Source organism: Ricinus communis, chromosome 10 (genome assembly GCF_019578655.1).
Source record: "Ricinus communis isolate WT05 ecotype wild-type chromosome 10, ASM1957865v1, whole genome shotgun sequence".
Lineage (NCBI taxonomy): Eukaryota > Viridiplantae > Streptophyta > Magnoliopsida > Malpighiales > Euphorbiaceae > Ricinus > Ricinus communis.
In genome coordinates, this window is record NC_063265.1 from 13,394,798 (window position 1) to 13,416,150 (window position 21,353).

At 33.0% G+C, this 21,353-nt stretch overlaps 4 protein-coding genes across 7 annotated transcripts; 2 read left to right on the forward strand and 2 right to left on the reverse strand.

Moving 5' to 3' along the window:
- Positions 1 to 1,096: 1,096 nt before the first annotated feature.
- LOC107260770 lies at positions 1,097 to 5,168 on the reverse strand. Of its 3 annotated transcripts, XR_001534763.3 has the most exons (4): positions 4,876 to 5,168; positions 3,249 to 3,351; positions 3,042 to 3,151; positions 2,821 to 2,962 (listed from the first exon to the last, which is right to left on the reverse strand). XR_001534763.3 is itself a non-coding variant. In XM_015715147.3 (3 exons), the coding sequence occupies exon 3, from the start codon at positions 3,012 to 3,014 to the stop codon at positions 1,227 to 1,229; it is 1,788 nt and encodes a 595-aa protein (XP_015570633.1). In that variant the 5' UTR covers positions 3,015 to 3,070; positions 3,249 to 3,351; positions 4,876 to 5,159; the 3' UTR covers positions 1,097 to 1,226. The 3 variants fall into 3 exon arrangements, 2 of the variants coding, with proteins under 2 accessions (XP_015570633.1, XP_015570632.1); XM_015715147.3 differs by having other exon boundaries at positions 1,097 to 3,070; positions 4,876 to 5,159; XM_015715146.2 differs by having other exon boundaries at positions 1,097 to 3,151; positions 4,876 to 5,159.
- Positions 5,169 to 6,347: 1,179 nt separating this feature from the next.
- LOC8274985 (F-box protein At2g02240) lies at positions 6,348 to 8,575 on the reverse strand. The gene is made up of 3 exons (XM_002512557.4): positions 8,192 to 8,575; positions 7,600 to 7,718; positions 6,348 to 7,124 (listed from the first exon to the last, which is right to left on the reverse strand). Exons 1-3 carry the CDS (start codon positions 8,489 to 8,491, stop codon positions 6,596 to 6,598), a joined length of 948 nt encoding a protein of 315 aa, XP_002512603.1. The 5' UTR covers positions 8,492 to 8,575; the 3' UTR covers positions 6,348 to 6,595.
- A 4,296-nt stretch (positions 8,576 to 12,871) lies between these two features.
- On the forward strand, positions 12,872 to 15,964 carry LOC8274986 (probable serine/threonine-protein kinase PBL26). 2 transcript variants are annotated; one of them, XM_015729163.2, is made up of 5 exons: positions 12,872 to 13,263; positions 13,647 to 13,825; positions 13,932 to 14,121; positions 14,276 to 14,667; positions 14,811 to 15,964. In XM_015729163.2, exons 1-5 carry the CDS (start codon positions 13,155 to 13,157, stop codon positions 15,567 to 15,569), a joined length of 1,629 nt encoding a protein of 542 aa, XP_015584649.1. In that variant the 5' UTR covers positions 12,872 to 13,154; the 3' UTR covers positions 15,570 to 15,964. The 2 variants fall into 2 exon arrangements, with proteins under 2 accessions (XP_015584649.1, XP_015584650.1); XM_015729164.2 differs by having other exon boundaries at positions 14,288 to 14,667.
- Positions 15,965 to 17,364: 1,400 nt separating this feature from the next.
- Positions 17,365 to 21,341, forward strand: LOC8274987 (inactive protein kinase SELMODRAFT_444075). The gene is made up of 10 exons (XM_025156131.2): positions 17,365 to 17,655; positions 17,749 to 17,909; positions 17,987 to 18,081; positions 18,397 to 18,902; positions 19,000 to 19,596; positions 19,687 to 19,850; positions 19,965 to 20,041; positions 20,179 to 20,326; positions 20,574 to 20,723; positions 20,833 to 21,341. The coding sequence occupies exons 1-10, from the start codon at positions 17,472 to 17,474 to the stop codon at positions 21,196 to 21,198; spliced, it is 2,448 nt and encodes an 815-aa protein (XP_025011899.1). The 5' UTR covers positions 17,365 to 17,471; the 3' UTR covers positions 21,199 to 21,341.
- Positions 21,342 to 21,353: the final 12 nt, after the last annotated feature.

The window sequence follows — 21,353 nt, forward strand, 5'->3', positions numbered from 1 at the left end:
TTTCATTTTCAGAATTCTGTTTACAAATGATCACGAGTTCATCCAAGAGATCATGAGCATTCTCCAAGCTATATAAATGCAAGGATACTATTGCACCCTGCGAGAATCAGAAGTGACAAGTAAACATTGCAAAAATATTGATTTTAACCTGCTCATTCATGGATGGTTAATTTACTGCAAGTTCCTCTGGTTTTTGGATATCGTATCTACTTCACTCTTAAAAGTGGGATGCACCTGAAGAGTAGAGTGGAGTTATGAAATATATTACTCTAATAAATTTCTGCATGTTACATGGCAGCATTACAAAATACATAAAGAAATTCAAATTAGCTTACTGTCTTCCAGTTAAAAGGCTTCAATGCAAAATTTCAAAGATCAGAGAGTCATCTCTCTCTTCCCCACAGAAAAGCAAATACAGCTTTCAGTCGAACAAAGTCTAACAGTCACGGACAATTCCTCATTTGTGATGAGCTATAACCTTATGTTTTGTTACCTTTTATCAAACAGGTTGTTAACCATGAACAGGAACTCCAGACAGCATACTTTCAGTTGACAAATCAATGCAAAGATTTATTTATTTGGTGAGAGGAAGCTGAGGAAAAGTTAGCCTGCTGAGTTCATTAGGAAATCTCCTTGCACTTTTATTGCATACTTATTACTATTCCTTGACCATCTGGCGAAGCTGTCATTCTCCTTCCAGACAATAGCAAAACAAATTAAAAGAGCAAAGTGTTGGTAAGTAGACTGGCATTACAAAAACTGGAACAAATATGAAATGTGCACTATCAAGTGCCAAGAATGTTAAACACCTTACTTTCCTGTTCAGGACATCCTTGATTGCATTCATTCCTTTGCAGCCTATATCTCTCTGTACTCCTTGCCATCTGCAGTGAGGCACCTAAAACATCATGAATCATAAGAAAACATACTATAGTCTGCAGAGAATATTGATGATCAGAAAGATGGAACTAAGAAATTCATTAATAAATACACTGTTTTTTCTGATCAAATACTGGCAGTGGCAACTTAACTATTCTTATCAAACTGTTGGTCGAAAAGACAAGCATATGCTGGCCGACATGCACATAAATGGAACTATACCTAAAGGATAAGATCATTGTTATTCTGTGAAATAGTTATAACATACATCAGATTACAAACACACCATGGATTCTATTACAAATTCAGAATAACAAGTTTTAAGAAGTCAAGAAGCTAACACCCGGTCACATTGGCATCGTGCATTTTTTTTGAGAATGTCCTAACAAATGACAGCGACCACATTGAACAACTCTCTTTGGGCGCTTAAAGTTTTCTACTCGAAGAACTTTCTTTTTTGGTCTGCCAGGAGGGCGACGAATTTTGGGTGGACGTATTGTGATGTCAACCTTGGCACCTCCACCTTCAGTTCCCTCGCCCGGTTCCTTCCATAGGCTTTTATCTGGAATTGGACTTATTATCTGTGAATAAGTCTCCCGATAACTTGCAACTGTAAAACATGGTTCAGCAAATAGTTGGGCATTTTGCCCACAAGAAATAAGAGCAGCAGCAGCATGTGCACAAGGCAAACCATATAGCTGCCAACGGCGACATGAGCACACACGACTTCTTATATCCACAATATTTGTCCGCTCAGTTGACACAATTTCAAACTCAACTTCATTTGCACGTAGGACTTGATAGCAACGAGCATCTGCAATTGCCTCTAGAATCCGCTTCTCAGCAGATGGAACAAGAATCAAGGTCCACCTCATACCTACATCACGGCGATTATTAAACCAAGACACCAACTGATTGCGAATATGCTCCATCATTTGAACAATCGGGAGCTCATGACATTCAAGAGCCCAATTATACAACAGCTCTGTGACCCCCAATGTAAAATGGCCATATCTCATGCCCTCGAAATAAGCTACTGCCCAAAGCTGAGGAGGAAAGTGTTGAAACCAAGTTAAAACATCTTGTGAAATCTCTACCATCTCAGAAATCTTGCTTTCAAATTCAGCTGTTGTAAGGGCATATACAGCATTCCAGAAGATGTTAACTAACTTTGTGTTCTTAAATGTATCACGGAAGTTTTCACTAACATAACGTAAACAAAACCCATGAAAAGCACTAGGAAAGTGAGTTTCCACTGCCTCCACAATGCCCCTTTGCCTTTCAGAAAGTACTGTGAGTCTAGGCATGTTATCAGTATTTACTCCAAGAAGCTTCCGTAATTCTGACATGAACCACATCCAGTTTTCATCGCTTTCTGTGTCAACAATAGCAATGGCCAGAGGAAATAATGCATCATCAGCATCAACAGCTGCAGCACAAAGTATTGTACCCAAGTATTTTCCTTTAAGATGTGCTCTGTCAAGTTCCAAAAGTGGCCTACAAGCATTAATGAACCCAAATATACATGCACGATAAGAAATAAAGAGGCGCTGGAAACAATTTTCCTGTCCTGTAGCAAAGACTGAAGCAATACTCCCAGGGTTTGTTTTCCTTATCTGCTCACAATATGCAGGAAGAAGGTGGTACCCTTCTTCAAAAGTTCCATGAAGTGCAGCCATGCTTCGCTCCTTTCCACGCCAAGCTTGCATATAAGACACAGCAACACCATGTTGGTCACGTATATCTTGCAGAATTTCCTTTGGTTTGTATTGTGGATTGTCCCGAATGCGAGCTTCTACAGATCTAGCTACCCAACCTACTGATGCTTGCTGATGGTGAAGGTTGTGAACTCCTTCACATGTATGCTCTCCGTGTAAGGTTCTAACTGTAAAGGTTGGAACTCCAGGGCATTTTGCAACATGAACACGCCATGGACAGCCTTCCTTGGAGCACTTGGCAATAAACCGGCTTCGATCTGATTTCACTATTCGAAGGTCAAAATGCAGGGCTATAGCAATATCTTTCAATGTTCTTCTGCAAGTCTCAACATCAGCAAATTCTTGTCCAATAACTAAACTTTGTTCTGACAAAGCAAGAGAACCATCAGGTACAACAATTAAAGCATTATCAGCCATGAATCCACCAAATTGAGGAGCAGTAACCTTATGTGCTTTACCCACTTCCTCCAGAGCTGCATACAAAATGGAACCGATTCTAAAATGATACTTTCACAAAAAACAGCTACCCCATAAAAATCCAGTAAGAAGGAATACTGCAATAGAAGTCAATAAGGAAAGACATTAATAAACATTAAAACAAAAGAGAACAGAGGTAAAGTGGTAAACACATCCAAACAAGGAGAATTTTACCAAGTTCAATTAATGAACACTGAAACAGAAAGGGGCATCTAAATGAAATAAGATCATTGCGATCAAAATTCCCTTGTAGTTGATTTACTCAAGAACGAAGCACCTGCAGGACCAAAAAAAGCATAAGGAGAATTTACACAGCACAAATATTCTCAACACAATATGAGCGTGTAAATAGCATGCATGCGTATAAGAGAGAGAAGACAACCTCTATGAAGTAAAAACTACTCAAGTTCAAATATATGCAGTCAAAGATGAGAAATCTACTTGTCTAGTCATGGAGTGAGGATAGGGAGTTCATTTCTTGGTGGAGGCAAGGCTAGGGTAGCAATGTGAAGCAAGTGATGAAGAGAACTTTTGGAGCCAAAAAGAGTATTCAACTGATGTTCAAAAGCAATAACCCTATTTGTAAGAGCCTAAACCTAATAACAAATTATAGCCACTTCATCTGATCTGACCTCTGTCCTGACTAATCATCAATTTAAAAGGAAGAGTAATTTTGAAAAAGAAAAAGAAATGAATTCTACCTAAGCAACCCTAGTAAGGAAACTCTGCTAGCTGATCCTATAGCATTCTTAATTTGTTTTTGCATTAATCTCCTCACTTGAACAGTACGCTCAACTCAAAGTTTAACTTTAAATTTATTTTCTAATAGACTCCAAATCTATGTTTTCCAATACTTCTCACCCACAACAATCAAAAGATTGCTCCTTATTTTGGTATTGTTAGTATTCACGTGAAATGATGTTTATAGGTTCCCCAAGCTCTTCTAGAATAAGCGTAATTTCTTTATATGACATCTACTTTCCAAATTATGCTGAACAAATAGACAAAAGCTATGTCATGACAAAGATTTCAATCTTATGCTTTTCTTAACAATACTGGTGAGGAATTAAAATCAAGAAGTGTCTATTAACATGCCAATCACGCACTAAACACACAATGGTTTTACAAAAGACATCCTAGATGGGTTGGTGAAAAACCCAAATGTATGGGACAATCTTATTCCAAGAAATTAACTGACAGCATACTTTAATAAGCTCTAACAATTTATATCTCTGCACTCAAATCACCAAACCAAGTTCCTAATAGAACAAATCATACTTATGGGTCATCATTGTCCACCATGAAGTTATTATGCTGCTTCAGCGCCCACCCAAATGATATTTATGTCCAGATGTTCCCATTAGGTACCAAATTTGTGAACTTCATCGAAATGTGAATCCCTTTTATTACTAGGCGACTCCCAGAATAATGCGAGATAACCTAAGTTCCTTCTACTAGGCAACAACTTCTCACAACTATCTCTAAGCTAAAAATCACTAATTCAAAGGCTTAGATTCCCCATTTACAATAACCGTACTTCTCTTCCTGGTAAATACAGCTTATAATTAGAAAGGGGAAAAAGGGCAAATCCTATTCTACACCTAAACCAGATTTTATATAAATGAAAAAGCAAAGTGCATAATAAAACCCAAACTTTAAGGAGAATCTGCATTATTAAATTGGATCCAACCAAACCCAACTGGAACTAAAAAAACCCAAAAGCAGTCAACCCAAAAATCCATAAAAGAAACAGTAATATTGTGTTGAAAAGAAGAAAAGGAAGGAGGAAAGAGAACCTTACCCGTCAATGGTAGTGAAGGGTTTGGTTCTTTTGTTCTTTATTTCTCTATTGTTTGCTTCCTTGTTCTTTTGTGTTCGAGTTGGGCATGTGTAGAAGCTTAAAGCTTAAAGATTTTTTTAGGGAATTGAAGCTCTTGGACCAAAACTCAACGCAATTCTTCTTCTCAAAGATTGTTTTTGTTTTCTCCGATAATCTCTTGCTGCAGTTCTTTTTCTCCTTCAATTTTTGGAGATGGTTCAATAACTACCGTTTATTTGCACTTTGTACTCTAAACTTTCTGCATAATTCAGAATGAGTTTCGTCTTTTATTAATTAATTGCAATTAAACCCTTCACAAGATGCAGGGGATAATAGTGAGGACCATTACGTATCTTTCTTTTCAAAATACTTAAATAATAATATCAGCCGTCAATTAATAACTCCAATTAATTATAGTTTCTAATTGTAAGAACCTATTCTTATTTCAAAAACATTGTAACAACCTATTTTAATAAGAAAAATTTAAGAGTTTTTGTAAATGTAAACTCTTTTTAATTTGATATATAATAAAATCTTTTTGTAGTTATATATTCAAACTAAATAAAATTATGACTATAAAAATATTATAATTTAATAGAATAGAAAATTAAATTTTTAAATTTAATATTTAATTTTATTAATATTAATATTTTATTATATTATACAAATAAAATTGATAAGAGAAAATGTAATTTTTATAAATACATATATATTATCATACAGAAAAATAAATTGTTAAAATTAGACTTTAAAAACTCATAATTTATTATATTATAGAATTTATTTTTATTTATGATTGATTCCAATTGAGATTAAAATTTTGTATAACGAATGTCATTATAGAAAGGTTTTGCTTTAATTGTATTCATCTCAAAGCTTCCATCAACTAAAATGGTAGTAATTTATCCTCATCAGATATTTTTTTATGGTATTCACCTTTTTAAGGGTTTAATTTGTTTTTCTAGAAAGATCATTTATGCAGCAGAATAAATGCCTTGTAGTAAGTGGCATCATTAAGCAATTCTAAAGTGCATTAATTGGAATTTAATGGTGGCGAAGCATTTAAGTTTGATTTCTCTGTTGTACTAAGGTAGGAGGAAAAAGTCAAGAGCCGAGAGCTCCATAAGAGCTTCAAAATATTGGTTTTAGTCAAGTGGGTGGTATTAAGCAATACTGTTATCAGGGTTTCAGATGGCTTTTCAGGAATAGATTCAAATTCAATGAAATATAAAACCAGACAGATTCTATGGTGATAGCTAATGATAGAAATCAGAAAATATTAATTTAATAATCGATTGAATGTCAAGAATTGAACTTAGACATACTTTTCCTTTCTAGGAATTTTTTTTTTTCTTTCCCAAAATTCAGATTATTAAAGAAAAAAGGGTTAAAGGATGACATATTTCTTCCACGAATTTTTTGGAGGCAATCCTAACATTATAAATCGAAACAGCTTGGCTGAAATCAACTTCTATAAGCTATGCCAAAAGTTGGCCCTTAATTAGATACACTACAATATATATATATATCTCACTAAGAATGTGAAATAAATAACAAAAAAAGCAAAACTTCAAAAACACCCAATGCTGAATCGCCACCAGCAGAATGCACTTGGCAAAGATGGCCTTAGACTCTTGCTTTGATGTACCCTGCTATAATATAGTAAGACAGCAATAAGATCTTAATTGGAAAATAAAAGGGCTTAAGCTTCAATCGCTAATTTGTTTTGAATATTTCCCCCTGGTTTCGGCCTGATATCTATGCCCTGAACAATAAGCCCGCCCTTCCAATCACCACCATTGACCTCGAGAACTTTCATTTCCAAATCCCCATCATCATCTTCCTTGTTAAAGAAGGTACCCAATTCAATCTCCAACCACCCATCTTCTCTTTCCTGTGGATGCATGCCATCATTGTTCTCTCTGGTTGGTACAGGGGCTTGCAAACCCAAAGCACGGCTGTGGCTGAATAACCCAATCCGCCTGATGACAATTTGGTATCGCTGCTGCCTCTCTCTTTCAGCATCCAAATAAACACTTCGCTTACAGCCTTCAGTTCCTGCGAGTCCCACTGTAACTTCGACAGGCTGGTGATCAAATCCATAGGCTCCTGCTGTTGTCTTATACACAAAGTAAGCTGCATACAGTGTTTCTGGGGACAGCATACGAGCACTAATTTTTCCACAGATTTCAAGCCAGCACACACCTATAAGCTCAGCCACTTCTTCAAATCTGTTATCACATTGTAGTAAAACCACAAAACGTTTATACTTTTGGGGCTAAAAAAAGTTTATTAGTATAATAATATTATAACTCAACAGAGGCCACCACAAGTTTTTTTATTTTGTCTTGTTATTATATGCAAAAGTAGAGTAGATGCACTTTTTAAATATAATTACTTATTAATTAACAGAATATTTCAATAACTGAAACAAAAAATTCAAAAAGAAATATTACATTGAGATTAGAAAAAAAGAAGACATAAATCTAAAATACAGTTTTGACTTCAAATAAAAAGGTGGGTCCGTACTAGCAAGTTATTACGTACATGTTAATTCAAAAAAGTAGTAACAAGTTGTAAAGAATAAAGCATACGCCAAATCATTTGACATAATTAATTTATTTTATCAAAAACTATCAATGGAGCTTAAAGATAAATAAATAAATAAGCAAATTGTGGATTTATATAAGAAATACAATGACAAACCTGGACTTGAGTTCCGAAGTCCATCTCCAATATCTAGGAGTGTCCCCCCATACAATCATGAGGTCCCTTGCAGAGAGCATGTAACATTTCTTTCCGCTCAATTTATCAAGTGAAAAGCTCTGTGTCATCAGAATTCCAAACAATACGATTACGTCATACAACATTTACAGGCACGACTTTAGATCATAAAAAGAATGCCCTACTTAGATAACTCTACTCGAGTACCGTTTACATATAAAACTTTGTTTAACGTAAAGAGCATGACCAAATATGACGGTCCATGGAAATAAAATAATTTAATCAGGACATTTTCTGTGTCAATAATATGTAAGCTTCCCCAGTTTTCACATAAACGAGATACTGACCGCACAATTCTCGGATTGTGTCACATGTTAAACGCAAAATTAATCCATCAACTCAGTAAACAAAATGATTACATAAGTATAAATAGACTCAAAATTGATAAAGAAGAAATGTCATGATCAAAGATCAAAGATATTGACATGATATTACACTGATAACAATGATAAAGATAAAGGAGAACATTTGAAAAGAATAATGGCGGTGAAAAGAAGAAAAAGTGAAGAAATACCTTCTTGCCATCGTCAATGAGGATAGGAGAATCGCAGAGACGGAGATAAAGGTCCTTTTTAGAAGAAGAAGAAGACAGGAGAAAAGAACTAGAAGACGAGGAAATAATAGAATGGTAGTCATTAGGAAGAAAGCTTTCCCAAACGGCGTCGGATTCAGATGCCGACTTAAATGTAAAAGAGACCATTGATAACCGGCCTACGTCTGCAGGACCAGTAAATGACAGGACGTTTGCTACACATCCTTCTGGTAATTCGTATAAATCTCCTCCTACTGCTCTTTCTTCACCGCTCGCCTCCATTTTCTCAATTTGAATTGAAATGTTCGTCTCTCGCTGCCTATCTCCTTTTTATAGTCACCCGAGTAGAGGTTTTCCATGGAAAGCTTAGCGGTTAAGGTTTTTCTTTAAAAAAGAATTGTTTTGTTTTTTCTCTCTTTCTTTTTAAAGTAAGAATTTTATGCCTTTTTCGTCAATTACCTTTTTCTAGAATAATGTTTTTTAATTTTTTTATTATGATACGCTATTTCTTAATATTTTTTAATAAATGGTTTTTGGGAGCTTTTCTTTTAATATTTTTTTCATGAACTTATTTTTTAAAATAGAATAAATATTTAATTAAAATAAGAAAATAAATTAAAAATGCAACGTATAATTATATTATTCATGAAATGAAATTGCTATTATTTGTTATCTATATTTAATATATTTGTTAGTTAAATTTTGTATAAAAGATTTTTATAAATAAGAAATTCAGTAATAATATTTTTATATTAGTATAAAATAAAAGAATAGTAACAATGGTAAATATAGGACTAGTTGAGTGTAATGGATATGATTGTAGGGAAGTCATTTGGGAATTTTTCTTTAAAAAAATATTTTTAATTATTATTAATCAATAACTATTTTAAGCAAATAATATGGACGATTGCGTGGAAGGCGTAAACGGGCAGGCAAAGGACAAATGAGGTGTCTAAGCGCGGGAATTTAAAGAAGTATGGGAACCGTTTTGTGGAACGCATCATCTCACATTGCGGCTGCTTTTAGAATATTCAGACTTTATCACGTCAATTGGATGTGGAGAGAAAATATATTCACTAAAATTTAAAATTTAAAATTATAAAAAATAATAATTTAATAAAATAATTTTATATATAAATATATCATATAAAATTGATAAAACAAAATAATATCACTATAATATAATATTTATTTATTTAAAAATTATATGTTAATATTATTATATAAAAAATATTTGTTAGAAATAAAATTTTAAAAATTTATTATTTATTATAATAGAAAAATTATTTTTATTTATAACTGGTCCAAAATAGGACTATAATTTCTTATCACTATATAAAAATTATACATGTTATCATTATAAAAATATTTGATTGTATATACCAAATTTCATATGTCGGCCTATTATATCAAATGATAATTTAATTATAAATTAATATATATGATAACAAAATTAAGAAAAAACTGTTCACCAATTATTTATTAAGAATAAAAGAAAACTAACTATTTATATTTTTAATGTTATTAGTTTGTCATTCCATATTAGATGTTAACATACTATAAATTTTTATGATTAGGTTATTTATATGGTGGCAACAATAGTATTACATGGCTAAAACCGTTTTGATCAAATAGAAGACTCATTTTTTTTTTTTTTATTATGGATTTGATAGAAAATTTCTGGCCAACGGGAAAAGACAGGATTAAATCTATGCTAATTTTGAATTTGAGACCTATAATTTTTCAATATGTATGCTTAATTTTTGACACATAAATTTTTATTTTAATATATGTGCTTACTTTGACATATAATATTTAAATTCATGTATAATTTTATTATAATTTTTATTAATTCATTAATTAATAAATTATATTTTCAATTAAATACAGACTCTAATTATAAAAAATATATTTTAATATTATATTAACTAATAGATAGTTTCATAATCAGATAATAATACTAAGTTTACTATAAAAATTAGTATATTAACTACTAAATTAGTTTTGTAGGTGGATAATAATTCTAATTCTAGAAAATAATATTTTAAATAATATTTAATAAATTAATTAATTTTGTAATTATGTAATAAAATTTTAATTTTAAAATAGTAATATCAGTTATATTAATATATTAATGTATATAAATATTAAAATAATTTTTATTATTATATTAATAAAATTTAAAATTTTAAAAATTTTAAAAATATTTAATTTAGTATTATTTTTTAAAATATTATAAATTAATATTATATATTAAAACTTTATTAAATTATATTTATCAATTTAATTTTATAATTAAAATAATAATCATCATGCAATATAATTTTATAATATGATAACACCCTCAAAAGTTATTAACTTATTATGCACCGAGTGTTATTTACTTTTTCTTTGAGTTGAAGTTAAGTTTTTACACTGTGCTAAGAAATTTTAATATAACATCTTTTCGTGTTGTTATAAATTATTTAAATAAGAATTTAAATTGCTAGTTTATTTAAATAAAATAATTATAAATAAGACCATTTTAATATTAATTACCCTATTAATGAAATTTTACTCAATTAATAGATTTTCTTATCAATTCAAAGACTATTAATTTATAGGAATTCTCCATAATAAAGACTTGTTAACGTCAATATCATGATTTTTTAAATACAAAAAAGGGAGAAAAATTCAAACCCGATACTCTTTTCGAGCTTACTGAGTGGATGTATTAATTTAAATTTTATTAATATATATAATGAATAATTTCTTTCAAAGAATTAAAAGAAAAGGAAAAACAAAACAATGTCGGAAGGAGGAGTAAAGAAGTTGGAAAACACGTTGGAAAGTAGCCAAGAAGATGTAATCTTTGATGTAAAATGGTGTTTGATCTTTGGTTTGTGTCGTAGAAGATCCACTTTCTGATGTGGATTCAAATTGGTCTGCATGTGTTCTTCTTCTTCTTCTTCTTCTTTTTTCCTCCTTTAATTGCAATTGAACCTCCTTTTCTTCTTTAATTAGATTGTATTGTATGCTAAAGTTTTTGGATTTAACAAGCACCACACATTCCTTCTATTTATTTATTTATTTATCACGAGACTTTTTCTTTTTTATCTCCAATTAAATTTTGAAATTTAATATATTTGTGATTCATTAGTCAACATGATTCGTTATGAATAATCTGAAGTCTAAACTTCTTTTATATATTTAATTTTATTTTTTATAAAGTTCATGACCATGTTTATTTTTTTTAATTAAATAATAATTAAATTTTCTATTTTTTATTTACGGGAATTAATAAATATTACATTTGAGTATTTTTTATTTATTATCAATAAATATTAGTCATAATTTATCAATTTTATATAAGAAAATAATTTAGTATCAGATAAATATTTAAATTGTATAGCATATAGTCTATTAAGAATCTAATAAAAAAATACAAAAATTATTTACCATTTCATCAAATACTGAGAATATTATTGAAATTCTGAAATTAAACATTTATGTATTTAATTGTATCTAAAGCTTTAATCATAGGATCTTTTTATAAATATTCAAATGAGTTTCAAACCTAAAATCTGACGAGGAATTTAAACTTTAAGAATCAAGGGAGAAAAACAATTAGATTAGTTACAATCACATGAACTGTAGATTAAATGAGCAGAAATGTTTGTTAGATTTGAATTGAGGTCTCTAATAGGTTACTTAATTTCTTATAGCTGTTAAATCAAACACAAGAAGCAACCACCCTTTTTGAGAAATTTCAGGGGAATCACTGGGCTATCAATCTATTTCAGTCACATTGCAAGCCATTGTTGTCAGGAAATAAACCAATTAATTCAACCTGAAGAATTTCCTCTGCTTCTTTTTGACTCATAAGAAATGTCAACACTCAGTGACTCTCAACTTGCCAACTAGGCATTGACAATATAGGATAAGTATGTTAATATATTAAGTATGCAGCCAATGTAAATATCATATATCACAGTAATGTTTATATATTAAAAAGAATATAAATATTAAAAAAATTTATGTCATATAGTTCAAAAGTTTAAAAATATTATTTTCTAAAACTAAAATTATAATTTAATTATATAAAAATATAAATATCACATATTAATATAATGTTTATGTTATAAAAATAAATACATAAGTCAAAAAAGTCTTTTATGAGTTAAAAATAAATGCACATTAATTTTTTTATGTTTTGAAATTTACATATTGTATATATATGGATTAAATTTAGTAATATTTATATTTATTTTCTTTAAATCATAACAATAAAAATAGCCACAAATTTATACTAATATTAATAGAATAGATAAGGAAAATGGAAGTAGGAACCTTCAATCTTGATATTTAATATTTAAGAAAATCAATCAAGTAATTGTTTTTGAGAAATAAATAAGCCATTTCTAATTGATACGTAGATGCATGTGCATGTGTTGGCGACTTAGCATTAGCATCGAACAATTTTATCCTTAAGTTAAACTAATGGCTAAAAAGGAAGTGAATTTCATACACTGCAAAAGAAACCTCCACAATTTTATTTATGGTGAAAAAACCCCAACAAAGTCTCCTCCTTTTTCTCCGATAGCTACCTCTAAGGGAGAGTCTCTCATTTTCTTTTTCATCCCTCAAAAAATTAATGGCTTACTCCAACAAATCTTTTTCTTCTTTTTTGCCTGTATTGCTTCTCCATTAGGGTCCTTCAATTGCATTGAAGGACCCTTTTCTCTAACCATCTCTCACCTTCCTTCTCAAGAGAGAATTTAGAAAAAAAAAATTAAGAAAACAATAGTTTTTGTCTAAAGTTTTGTTTCTTTTATATGTTCATTAGGCAGAAGTGATTGCAATTTGTTAACCTCTTTTAAGGGCTAGTTGGTGCATATGAATGTACATTGTTTTCTTGATTAATTAGTGGGGTGGTTTTCTTTTTTAATCAAGACTCAAGAATACGATGAATTGCTTTTCGTGCTTCCAATCACAGAAAAGCAAGAAATCATTTACCAAGAGAGAACATGGATTTCCTTCTAGTCCTAGAGAAGTAATTGATTCAAAGTCTCCTGGTATGTTCCATTGCATGATGCTTTTCTACATTTCAAATATATATGATGCAAGTATGAAAGGTATTTGAATTCTTGAGCACCTGCATTATAGGAAAGGGACCCTATTTTCAGAATTAGCAGGAGTTGAATTCCTGGGGACTTGCAATATTTTAAGACAGAAACTTTTAACTATTGGATTAGTAGGCTGATGGCAATTAATTATCAACAATTAATCAATGGGGATTTAAAAACTTATACCAATTCTTTCAGATACATTTTTAAAATTAAATGAAGGAGAAAGAATATCAATCCAATTTAATTCCAACATAATGCTTTTCAGATACATTTTTCACTTTCTGAAACTTTTTGTTTTGAGTTCATTTTGTGTTTTTTCTTTTGTCTAGAGAATAAGAAGCAAAAACCCGGAGATGAAGACAATGACAATAAAAGTTATCAGATTGCAGCACAGACATTCACCTTTCGTGAAATAGCTACAGCGACAAAGAACTTCCGTCAGGAATATCTGTTAGGTGAAGGTGGATTTGGAAGAGTTTTCAAAGGGATACTAGCCGCAACCGGGCAGGTATATCTTTCATGTCTCAACCTTCTATTCTTTTGCTCTCTTTTTCCTTTTGTAAATTAACTGGAGGAAACCTCCTTTCTATGTGATTTCAACTTATGTTGCTCAGGTTGTAGCCGTAAAACAACTTGACAGGAGCGGATTGCAAGAGAACAAGGAATTTCTTGCTGAGGTTATGATGCTAAGTCTTCTACACCATCCAAACCTTGTCAACCTCGTCGGATACTGTGCTGATGGCGACCAGAGGCTTTTAGTGTATGACTTTGTTAAAGGAGGTTCATTACACGATCATCTTCTTGGTAATTTCAAGAACTTAATTAGAGCTAGAGTTATTTATTTCTTAAGCATAGTCATATTTTTCTTGTTCTGTTGAGCTTGCAGTTTTGAGTCTATAGTTTCTGTATAGAATAGATTAAGATTGTATGCCATGAAACAATTTAATCTAACCTGCAGAATTGACACCAGAGAGGAAACCATTAGATTGGTTTACACGAATGAGAATAGCATTTGGTGCTGCTAAAGGTCTGGAGTACTTGCATGATGAGGCCAATCCTCCTGTTGTAGATGGCAACATGAAGCCGTCAAACATATTATTGGATGAAGATTTTAATCCCATGTTATCGGATTTTGGACTTGTCAAGCTTGGTCCTACGGGTGACAAGATGCACGTGCATTCAAGATTGATGGGTACTTATGGTTATAGTGCTCCAGAATATGTCAGAGGGGGTGAACTCACAGTGAAATCAGACGTATACAGCTTTGGAGTTATTTTACTTGAGCTCATCACGGGAAGAAGGGCCATAGACACAACAAAACCAGTCAACGAGCAAAATCTAGTTGCTTGGGTAAGTAACTGTAGAGATATTAAAACTGTTCTTGGAGACTCAGCAAATCGCTTGAACGTCTAAGATGTTATAATTTGATTGCATATTTTGAGCTGTCTTTGATATAAGTCTTACTGTTTATGCTTTTCACAAATATCAAACAGGCACAGCCCATATTTCGAGATCCGAAAAGGTTTCCTGATATGGCCGATCCAGTTCTCAATAAGAGATTCCCAGAAAAAGATTTGAATCAGGCAGTTGCAATAGCAGCAATGTGTCTGCAAGAGGAAGCACCAGCTCGTCCATTAATGAGTGATGTTGTCACAGCTTTAAGTTTCCTTTCCATGGCTACAGATGAAAGCATCCCTTCTCCTCCACCCCCTTCAACTCCACCTTCAGAGGAAGTACCTAATCATGACCAACATAAACATGAAGCTGGTAGAGATAGTTCAGACAGTGATCCCAAGGACAATAAGGAGAATCACAAGGATAGCGACAGCGACCATAAAGATAGTGAAAGTGAACAAGAAGATGACACATCAGATGATGAAGATGGAGACAGTGATGATTATAAAGATAGCAGAAAATGGAGCAAGAACAGCATGAGATCAATGGATGAGAGTGTTTCTTCAAGCCATAAAGGAAGCAAAAGAATACAAAGCAGAAATGCTTCTCGAAGCGTAAAGAACAGCTGCGAATCGCAGTATGAAAGTGTTTATTCAGGCCATTATAGCAGCAGGGAATCACGGTATCACAATGCTAGATTAAGTCACAAGAGCAGCATTGGATCTAAGGACGGAAGTGTTTCTGGCGGGGAAAGAAGCAGCAGCAACATTGACTGCCGTGATAGAACTGGATCATTAAGTTACAGAAGCGTCGAAAGATCATTGAACGGAAGTAATACTTCTCGTGACGATTGCTAGCATTTCATCTTTCTACAACACACAGAATCAAGACTTTATTACAAGAGCAATGCAAGTGATTCTTTACACACACGCCAAAAGCAGCAGATCAGATTAGAACGAGGTTTTATTCATCAAGAAGATCTCAGTATTATCAGATAACTAGCATCACTAACATAAACATATAATTCAATTGGATTATAGCCCTTCATCCCTAGCATAATTTTTAGGTGGGCACTTGAAAGAAAATACTCTCTTTTTTTCTTTTTCTGGTTTTGTGAGAAAGGATACAGGCATGCAGAAGGTGGATTATTTTTTTTTTTTTGTTGGCGCATGTTCAATTCCAAAGTCTTTTTGTGTCATTAGTTTTGTTCATTATGCATTAAACATTTTTAAGAAAACACTGTTCACATTTAGCTGCAGATTGTCATTTAGTCTTCTTTTACAACAGAGGTATAAATAATGGGAAAGGAAGATGACAACAGGCAAGACAACAAGGAATCTGAATAGATGAAAGTAACTCTGACTAGTGCTAAAAAATGTCGATAATGTCATCTACTTAATCCTGGAACATTTATTGTCTGAATAGTTCCAAAATGCACATGCTCCATCAGTTTGGAGTATCCAAGTTGTTCAGTTAAAACAATGTGTCTCTACTGGTGTCCTGAAGCACAAAGTGTTGTTAGAAGTACTACTAAAATATAAACATCATACAGCATTACATATAAAGTATTGCCAACTTCCTATCATCTTTTGCAGTATTTTGCAATTCTACTTCCCTATTTCCTTTTTCTTTTCTGTGTTGTAAATTCAACTTTCTATATTTAGAGACAAGTCCATACAGATGCATGACAAGTGACAACTGCAGGCTTAATATATCTCTGACCAGCTAACAGTATCACAGTGCCTTAATATTAAAAACAAAAGTAAGGTCCGAAGTTCCATACAAATCCATGTTTCTGGGGCAATGTGGTGCATTGTCTCTCCGTATGTGTGTGTGTTTTTTTTAGTTAGTTTTCATCTTTTTCTCTGAAAAAGATACGAAATATATTTTGGAAAGAGTTCCATTCAGAACTGCTCAAATTATGAGCAAACATTCCATAATTAAGCTGCTGGCTAAAGCGTGCATGATGGTTTTTCCTTGGCCAAAATAGTTTTTTTGAAGTAATTCTTACGTACTCTTGTATATAAACTCTAACAAAAATCTGAATTGAGCTATTTTATATTTTGATATTAGAAGATTGTTATATAATCGATTATAAATATATGTCATTAGTGTATAGATTTAGATATGTTCTTAAATATATAAAAAATTTCTTAATCTTTTTAGTACATTACTTGAATTTTGTTGAATAAGATGAGAAATAAATTGATTTACCGATCGAGCCAGTTTATATATAATATGTTTATATACTGTACACTCCACAAATAATTTACCATGATCTTGACCATACAAGGCTGCCAACTGGAGAAAAGGACTGAAATAAAATGAAAGTTGGAGTAATCAGCATCTTCTACATCTATAAAATTGTATAAAGAAAATGTTAATAGCCTTGTAACTTATTATAAATGAGGTAAATCTGCAAGTGTTATTGTAAGGAAATGTGTAATATTGTAAAAGGTGCATAGAATTAATTAAAATAGGTGTTGAAATTGCAGTTCCCTCCAACAACTATCGGACACAGAAAAAGACCATTTCAAATGTTTCAGCCTATGCTGCCCGGTGGTGATCTTTCAACACTACTTCTCTCCTATACCCTTCATGTTTTTTCTTTTGTCACATTAAGCTGAAAATAAAGAATAAGAATCTAGAAAATCACTGTTATTTTCACTTTTCTTGAACATGTTAAACATAAAGTCTCATTGGCTTGTAAGTGTTTGATACTTACTTTTTTATTGGAACAAAAGGAAAAGGAGAATAAAATGGATAATAAGGAGGTGATAATTGTAGCACTAGATGCTAGTAAAGAAATTACTGATTATGCATTACAATGGGCTGTCCGCAATGTTATAACCAGAGCTATGGATTCTGTAATCATACTTGCAATTCTTCCTTGTCATGGAAATGCTCCAACTTCTGCAAGCAAGACTAATAGCTTCATTTCTTGTAGGTTTTTCTTGTAATCCTTTTTCTTGGAAGTAAATGGTAGTGGAATTCAGCATCTGATATTTATATAATCTTTTTTTTTGCTCATTTTAGGCCTGCTAAGGAAATGGGGTCATGGGCATAGGCAAGAAAAGAAAAGTTCATCGGCCAGTAACGATTTCAAACGTAACGCAGTTTCCCAGGATTCCTTTCGGCAAATAAATGATGTTTGTGTAGATATGATGCAGCAACTGTGTTTGATCCATAATAAGCAGGTATGAAGAATAACTGTGCTTTGCTTTCTTCAGTTCATCAATACAAATAGGATTGTGATTATCTCTTATTTAATTAGGTTCATACTCGAATAAAAGTTGTAGCTGATGCAGAGCTGGGATCAGTGGCCACAGAAGCCATGGAAGTAGAGGCAACCTGGGTAATTCTAGATAGGTCAGAAATCAAATCATAAAGTATTCTTCTCCTTTATATATCCTAGTATGACTTCTCACTGTATGTTAAACTTAGTGCGGTCATTGTAACTCACTCATGTTATGTTATCTGAGACTAAATCACATGTATGGAAGAGATGGAAAGTATACTACTTGAGATTAGCTCCTTTGCTTACACCATTTTCTTGCTGATACCAAAATGATGAACATTAGCATATGACTAAGCTGGATATTCAACCGGGTACAATTCAAGTGTTCTTTTCTTTTAATTTTCTCAAACTGATGGGTTCTTCAAACTAATTGAATAAACTTACAGACGCTTGAAGAAAGAAAGTGATTGCTGCCTGAAACAATTAAGCTGCAACATTGTAATCATAGACCAAGCCGTTCCGGAGCTTCTTAGAGCAGTTAACCCTCTAGCAAGAAAAAGACTTGGTCAGAGTACAGATCGAAGTGATCAGAACAAGATTGGGATGCCGCCCCGTTGCACTAGCAATTACAAGACCGGGACAAGCAGAAGCAGTATTACCTTTGGCACAGAGTCTTCAATGTCTTTGTCAAGTCCAGGAAAAGAACAGTTCAACAAGATTAGTAGTCCTTGCACCACTAAGTCCAAATCCGACATCCCCATTCTTCGTTTGAATTCTAAATATTTCCATCGAGAAGTTGAAGTGCAAAGTATATTCAGCCTCTCACCTTATAATTGTAGTAAAAATGATATTTTATCAGGTTTTAACATTGGTGACTCGCCCCGCAAGTCATCTGCAAGTTCCTTAGATGGCAAAGTAAAAAGCTATAATAGCCTTTTGAAGGCTAAAAGTGGTAAGAAAGATATTCTTTTTCTTTCTACCTCCTGCTGTTCCTTCATTTTGTTTGATCAATAGAGACCGTTATAATTTTTGTAGGTATTTTGAAACAGATATGGAAAACATTAGTGATCTGAAAGCAATAAAGAAAGTATCAGTTCCAGCAAGAAGATCAGCAGACTCACCACGCCTGTTCCGAAAGTCAGAGAGCCCGAATCAACTCCCTAATAGAAAGTATTCCACGTCTAGTCTTGGAGAAGAAAAGGCTGCATCCCCCTCTTCCCCGAGTATCAGTCAAAGAACTTCCAGTATCAGAAAGGCTATGTCTCTTTCCATCAAGCACCCACCAACACCCCCACCACTCTGCTCCATTTGCAAGAATAATGCACCTATTTTCGGAAAGGCACCAAGGAAGTTCACTTACAGGGAGATAGAAAAAGCAACTGATGGATTCTCAAGTGATAATCTTTTAGCAGACGGTGGATATGGCTTGGTATTTAAAGGAATATTGGATGATGGACAAGTTGTTGCAGTGAAGCAGCACAAGAGATTAAGTGCACAAGGAGCATCCGAATTTTGCTCAGAGGTTGAAATATTGAGCTGTGCACAGCACAGGAATTTGGTGATGTTGATTGGATATTGCATTGAGATAGAGTGGCTCCTTATTTATGAGTTCGCTTGCAATGGTTCCTTAGATAAGCATCTGTATGGTAAGTCTGAACGCAGATGCATTATATGCACTATTTTTCTCAATGCTTTTATGTGTCACATCAGGTAACAAAACAATTGTATATGCACAGGAAATGAAACGAACAAGGTTTTGGCTTGGGATAATAGAATGAAGGTTGCAGTAGGAACTGCTAGAGGTCTGAGATATCTTCACGAAGATTGCAGAGTGGGATGCATTGTACATAGAGATTTCAGACCCAGCAATATCCTTGTTACACATGACTTTGAACCCATGGTCAGTCCATATCCATCATGACATGTAACTTTATATTCTGACATATATTCTGTTTTTAGTTTCAAAATAGTTTTAAACTAAGTGATTCTAATAGTAAGTATGTTATAAATATAGGTAGGGGATTTTGGTCTAGCAAGATGGCAAGCTGATGGGCAGCGTGCTGAGGAAACGCGCGTTATTGGTGCTTTTGGGTACTAGATTCTTATACCCCATTCCTCATATTACATTATAATCCTGTAATTTTGGTATAATAATCTTTCCTTGGATGGTTGCTGCGTTTATGTAGAAGTCTTTGATGTTCTTGTTTCTTTTGGTCATGTTTTTGCAGGTATTTAGCTCCTGAGTATACACAAACTGGGCTTATAACAGAAAAAGCTGATGTTTATGCATTTGGGGTTGTTTTGCTGGAGCTCTTGTCTGGCATTAAAGCAACCGACTTTTCAAGAACCACAGGACAGCAATTTGTGCAAGAATGGGTAACTCTTTTGTAATGAAATGCTTATATAGATGTGGTCATGGTAGCAACAAGCACGTACAGTTAGTTGGCAAGAACCTTGTAAAAATCGTTTACAGCATTACAGTATTTGCCTGTTACCTGATACCATCGTCTCTAGAGTTAATGGTTGTCCCAATTCTATCACCTACTGATAATATAGGAGTTGAGGTATGGCTATGTGAACCACCATGTTCTTCTAACTGTTTAGGCAAATCTGCCAACTGCAGGGTTGTCCATTGCTTGAGAAGAAGATGATCAATGAGATAATAGACCCTCAATTGAAACAAAACTATGCGGAGAATGAGGTACAGTACATGATGTATGCTGCCAGCTTATGCATCTCGCCAAATCCTGAAAAAAGACCTAGGATGTCCAAGGTTTTTCACTATCAACAATTCTGCAGATTCTCTGTTTCCTCCGCCTCACTTTTTTCTTTAACAATGTCGTTATATATATTTATTTAGTGGATTTTATTGAATCCTGCAGGTTCTGAAAATATTGGAGGGTGACATTTCCACTGACTTGGCTTACAATCATGGACCACATGCTCCTAATTATCCAAAGCAATATGTGAATGACATCTATGGTGCAGACAATCTAATGACTTCGCCCCATGATCATAGCCCTTCTTCTCTTCTGATGCAGTCAATGAATAATATGAACCTGAGTCCACCCAAAACAAGTTTGGACAGGAATAATGGCATGAATAGCACATTCAGGACATTAGGACCCCTTGAAGAATATAAAACAGTGAGGGGAAGAGCATCTTTACAACATGAATCAAACGTTAGTGAAGAATACGAAGCATATTTACAAGGCTCACTGGCCAAATTTGTTCACAACTTTAAATGAGCATTGGAAAATTATGAGCCTTTTGTAGGTAAACTGTTTTTTCATCTTCCAATTGTAAAAGATATGCGTAGTATACAAAATTTATCTTTCAGGAAAGTATGAATGAACCAGCAGTCTCGTGTTCGTCTACACCTAATTTTTGTTAGAATACCTTC

Coding starts and splice junctions, on each gene's coding strand:
- LOC8274986 (XM_015729163.2), top strand. CDS start 13,155: ATGAATTGCTTTTCGTGCTTCCAATCACAGAAAAGCAAGAAATCATTT. Junction 13,264..13,646: donor AATTGATTCAAAGTCTCCTG/GTATGTTCCATT, acceptor TCTTTTGTCTAG/AGAATAAGAAGCAAAAACCC. Junction 14,122..14,275: donor ATTACACGATCATCTTCTTG/GTAATTTCAAGA, acceptor TCTAACCTGCAG/AATTGACACCAGAGAGGAAA.
- LOC107260770 (XM_015715147.3), bottom strand. CDS start 3,014: ATGGCTGATAATGCTTTAATTGTTGTACCTGATGGTTCTCTTGCTTTG.
- LOC8274987 (XM_025156131.2), top strand. CDS start 17,472: ATGGATAATAAGGAGGTGATAATTGTAGCACTAGATGCTAGTAAAGAA. Junction 18,903..18,999: donor CCTTTTGAAGGCTAAAAGTG/GTAAGAAAGATA, acceptor ATTTTGAAACAG/ATATGGAAAACATTAGTGAT. Junction 19,851..19,964: donor CACATGACTTTGAACCCATG/GTCAGTCCATAT, acceptor TTATAAATATAG/GTAGGGGATTTTGGTCTAGC.
- LOC8274985 (XM_002512557.4), bottom strand. CDS start 8,491: ATGGAGGCGAGCGGTGAAGAAAGAGCAGTAGGAGGAGATTTATACGAA. Junction 7,719..8,191: donor TCATTGACGATGGCAAGAAG/GTATTTCTTCAC, acceptor CTGATGACACAG/AGCTTTTCACTTGATAAATT. Junction 7,125..7,599: donor ACTTCGGAACTCAAGTCCAG/GTTTGTCATTGT, acceptor ATGTGATAACAG/ATTTGAAGAAGTGGCTGAGC.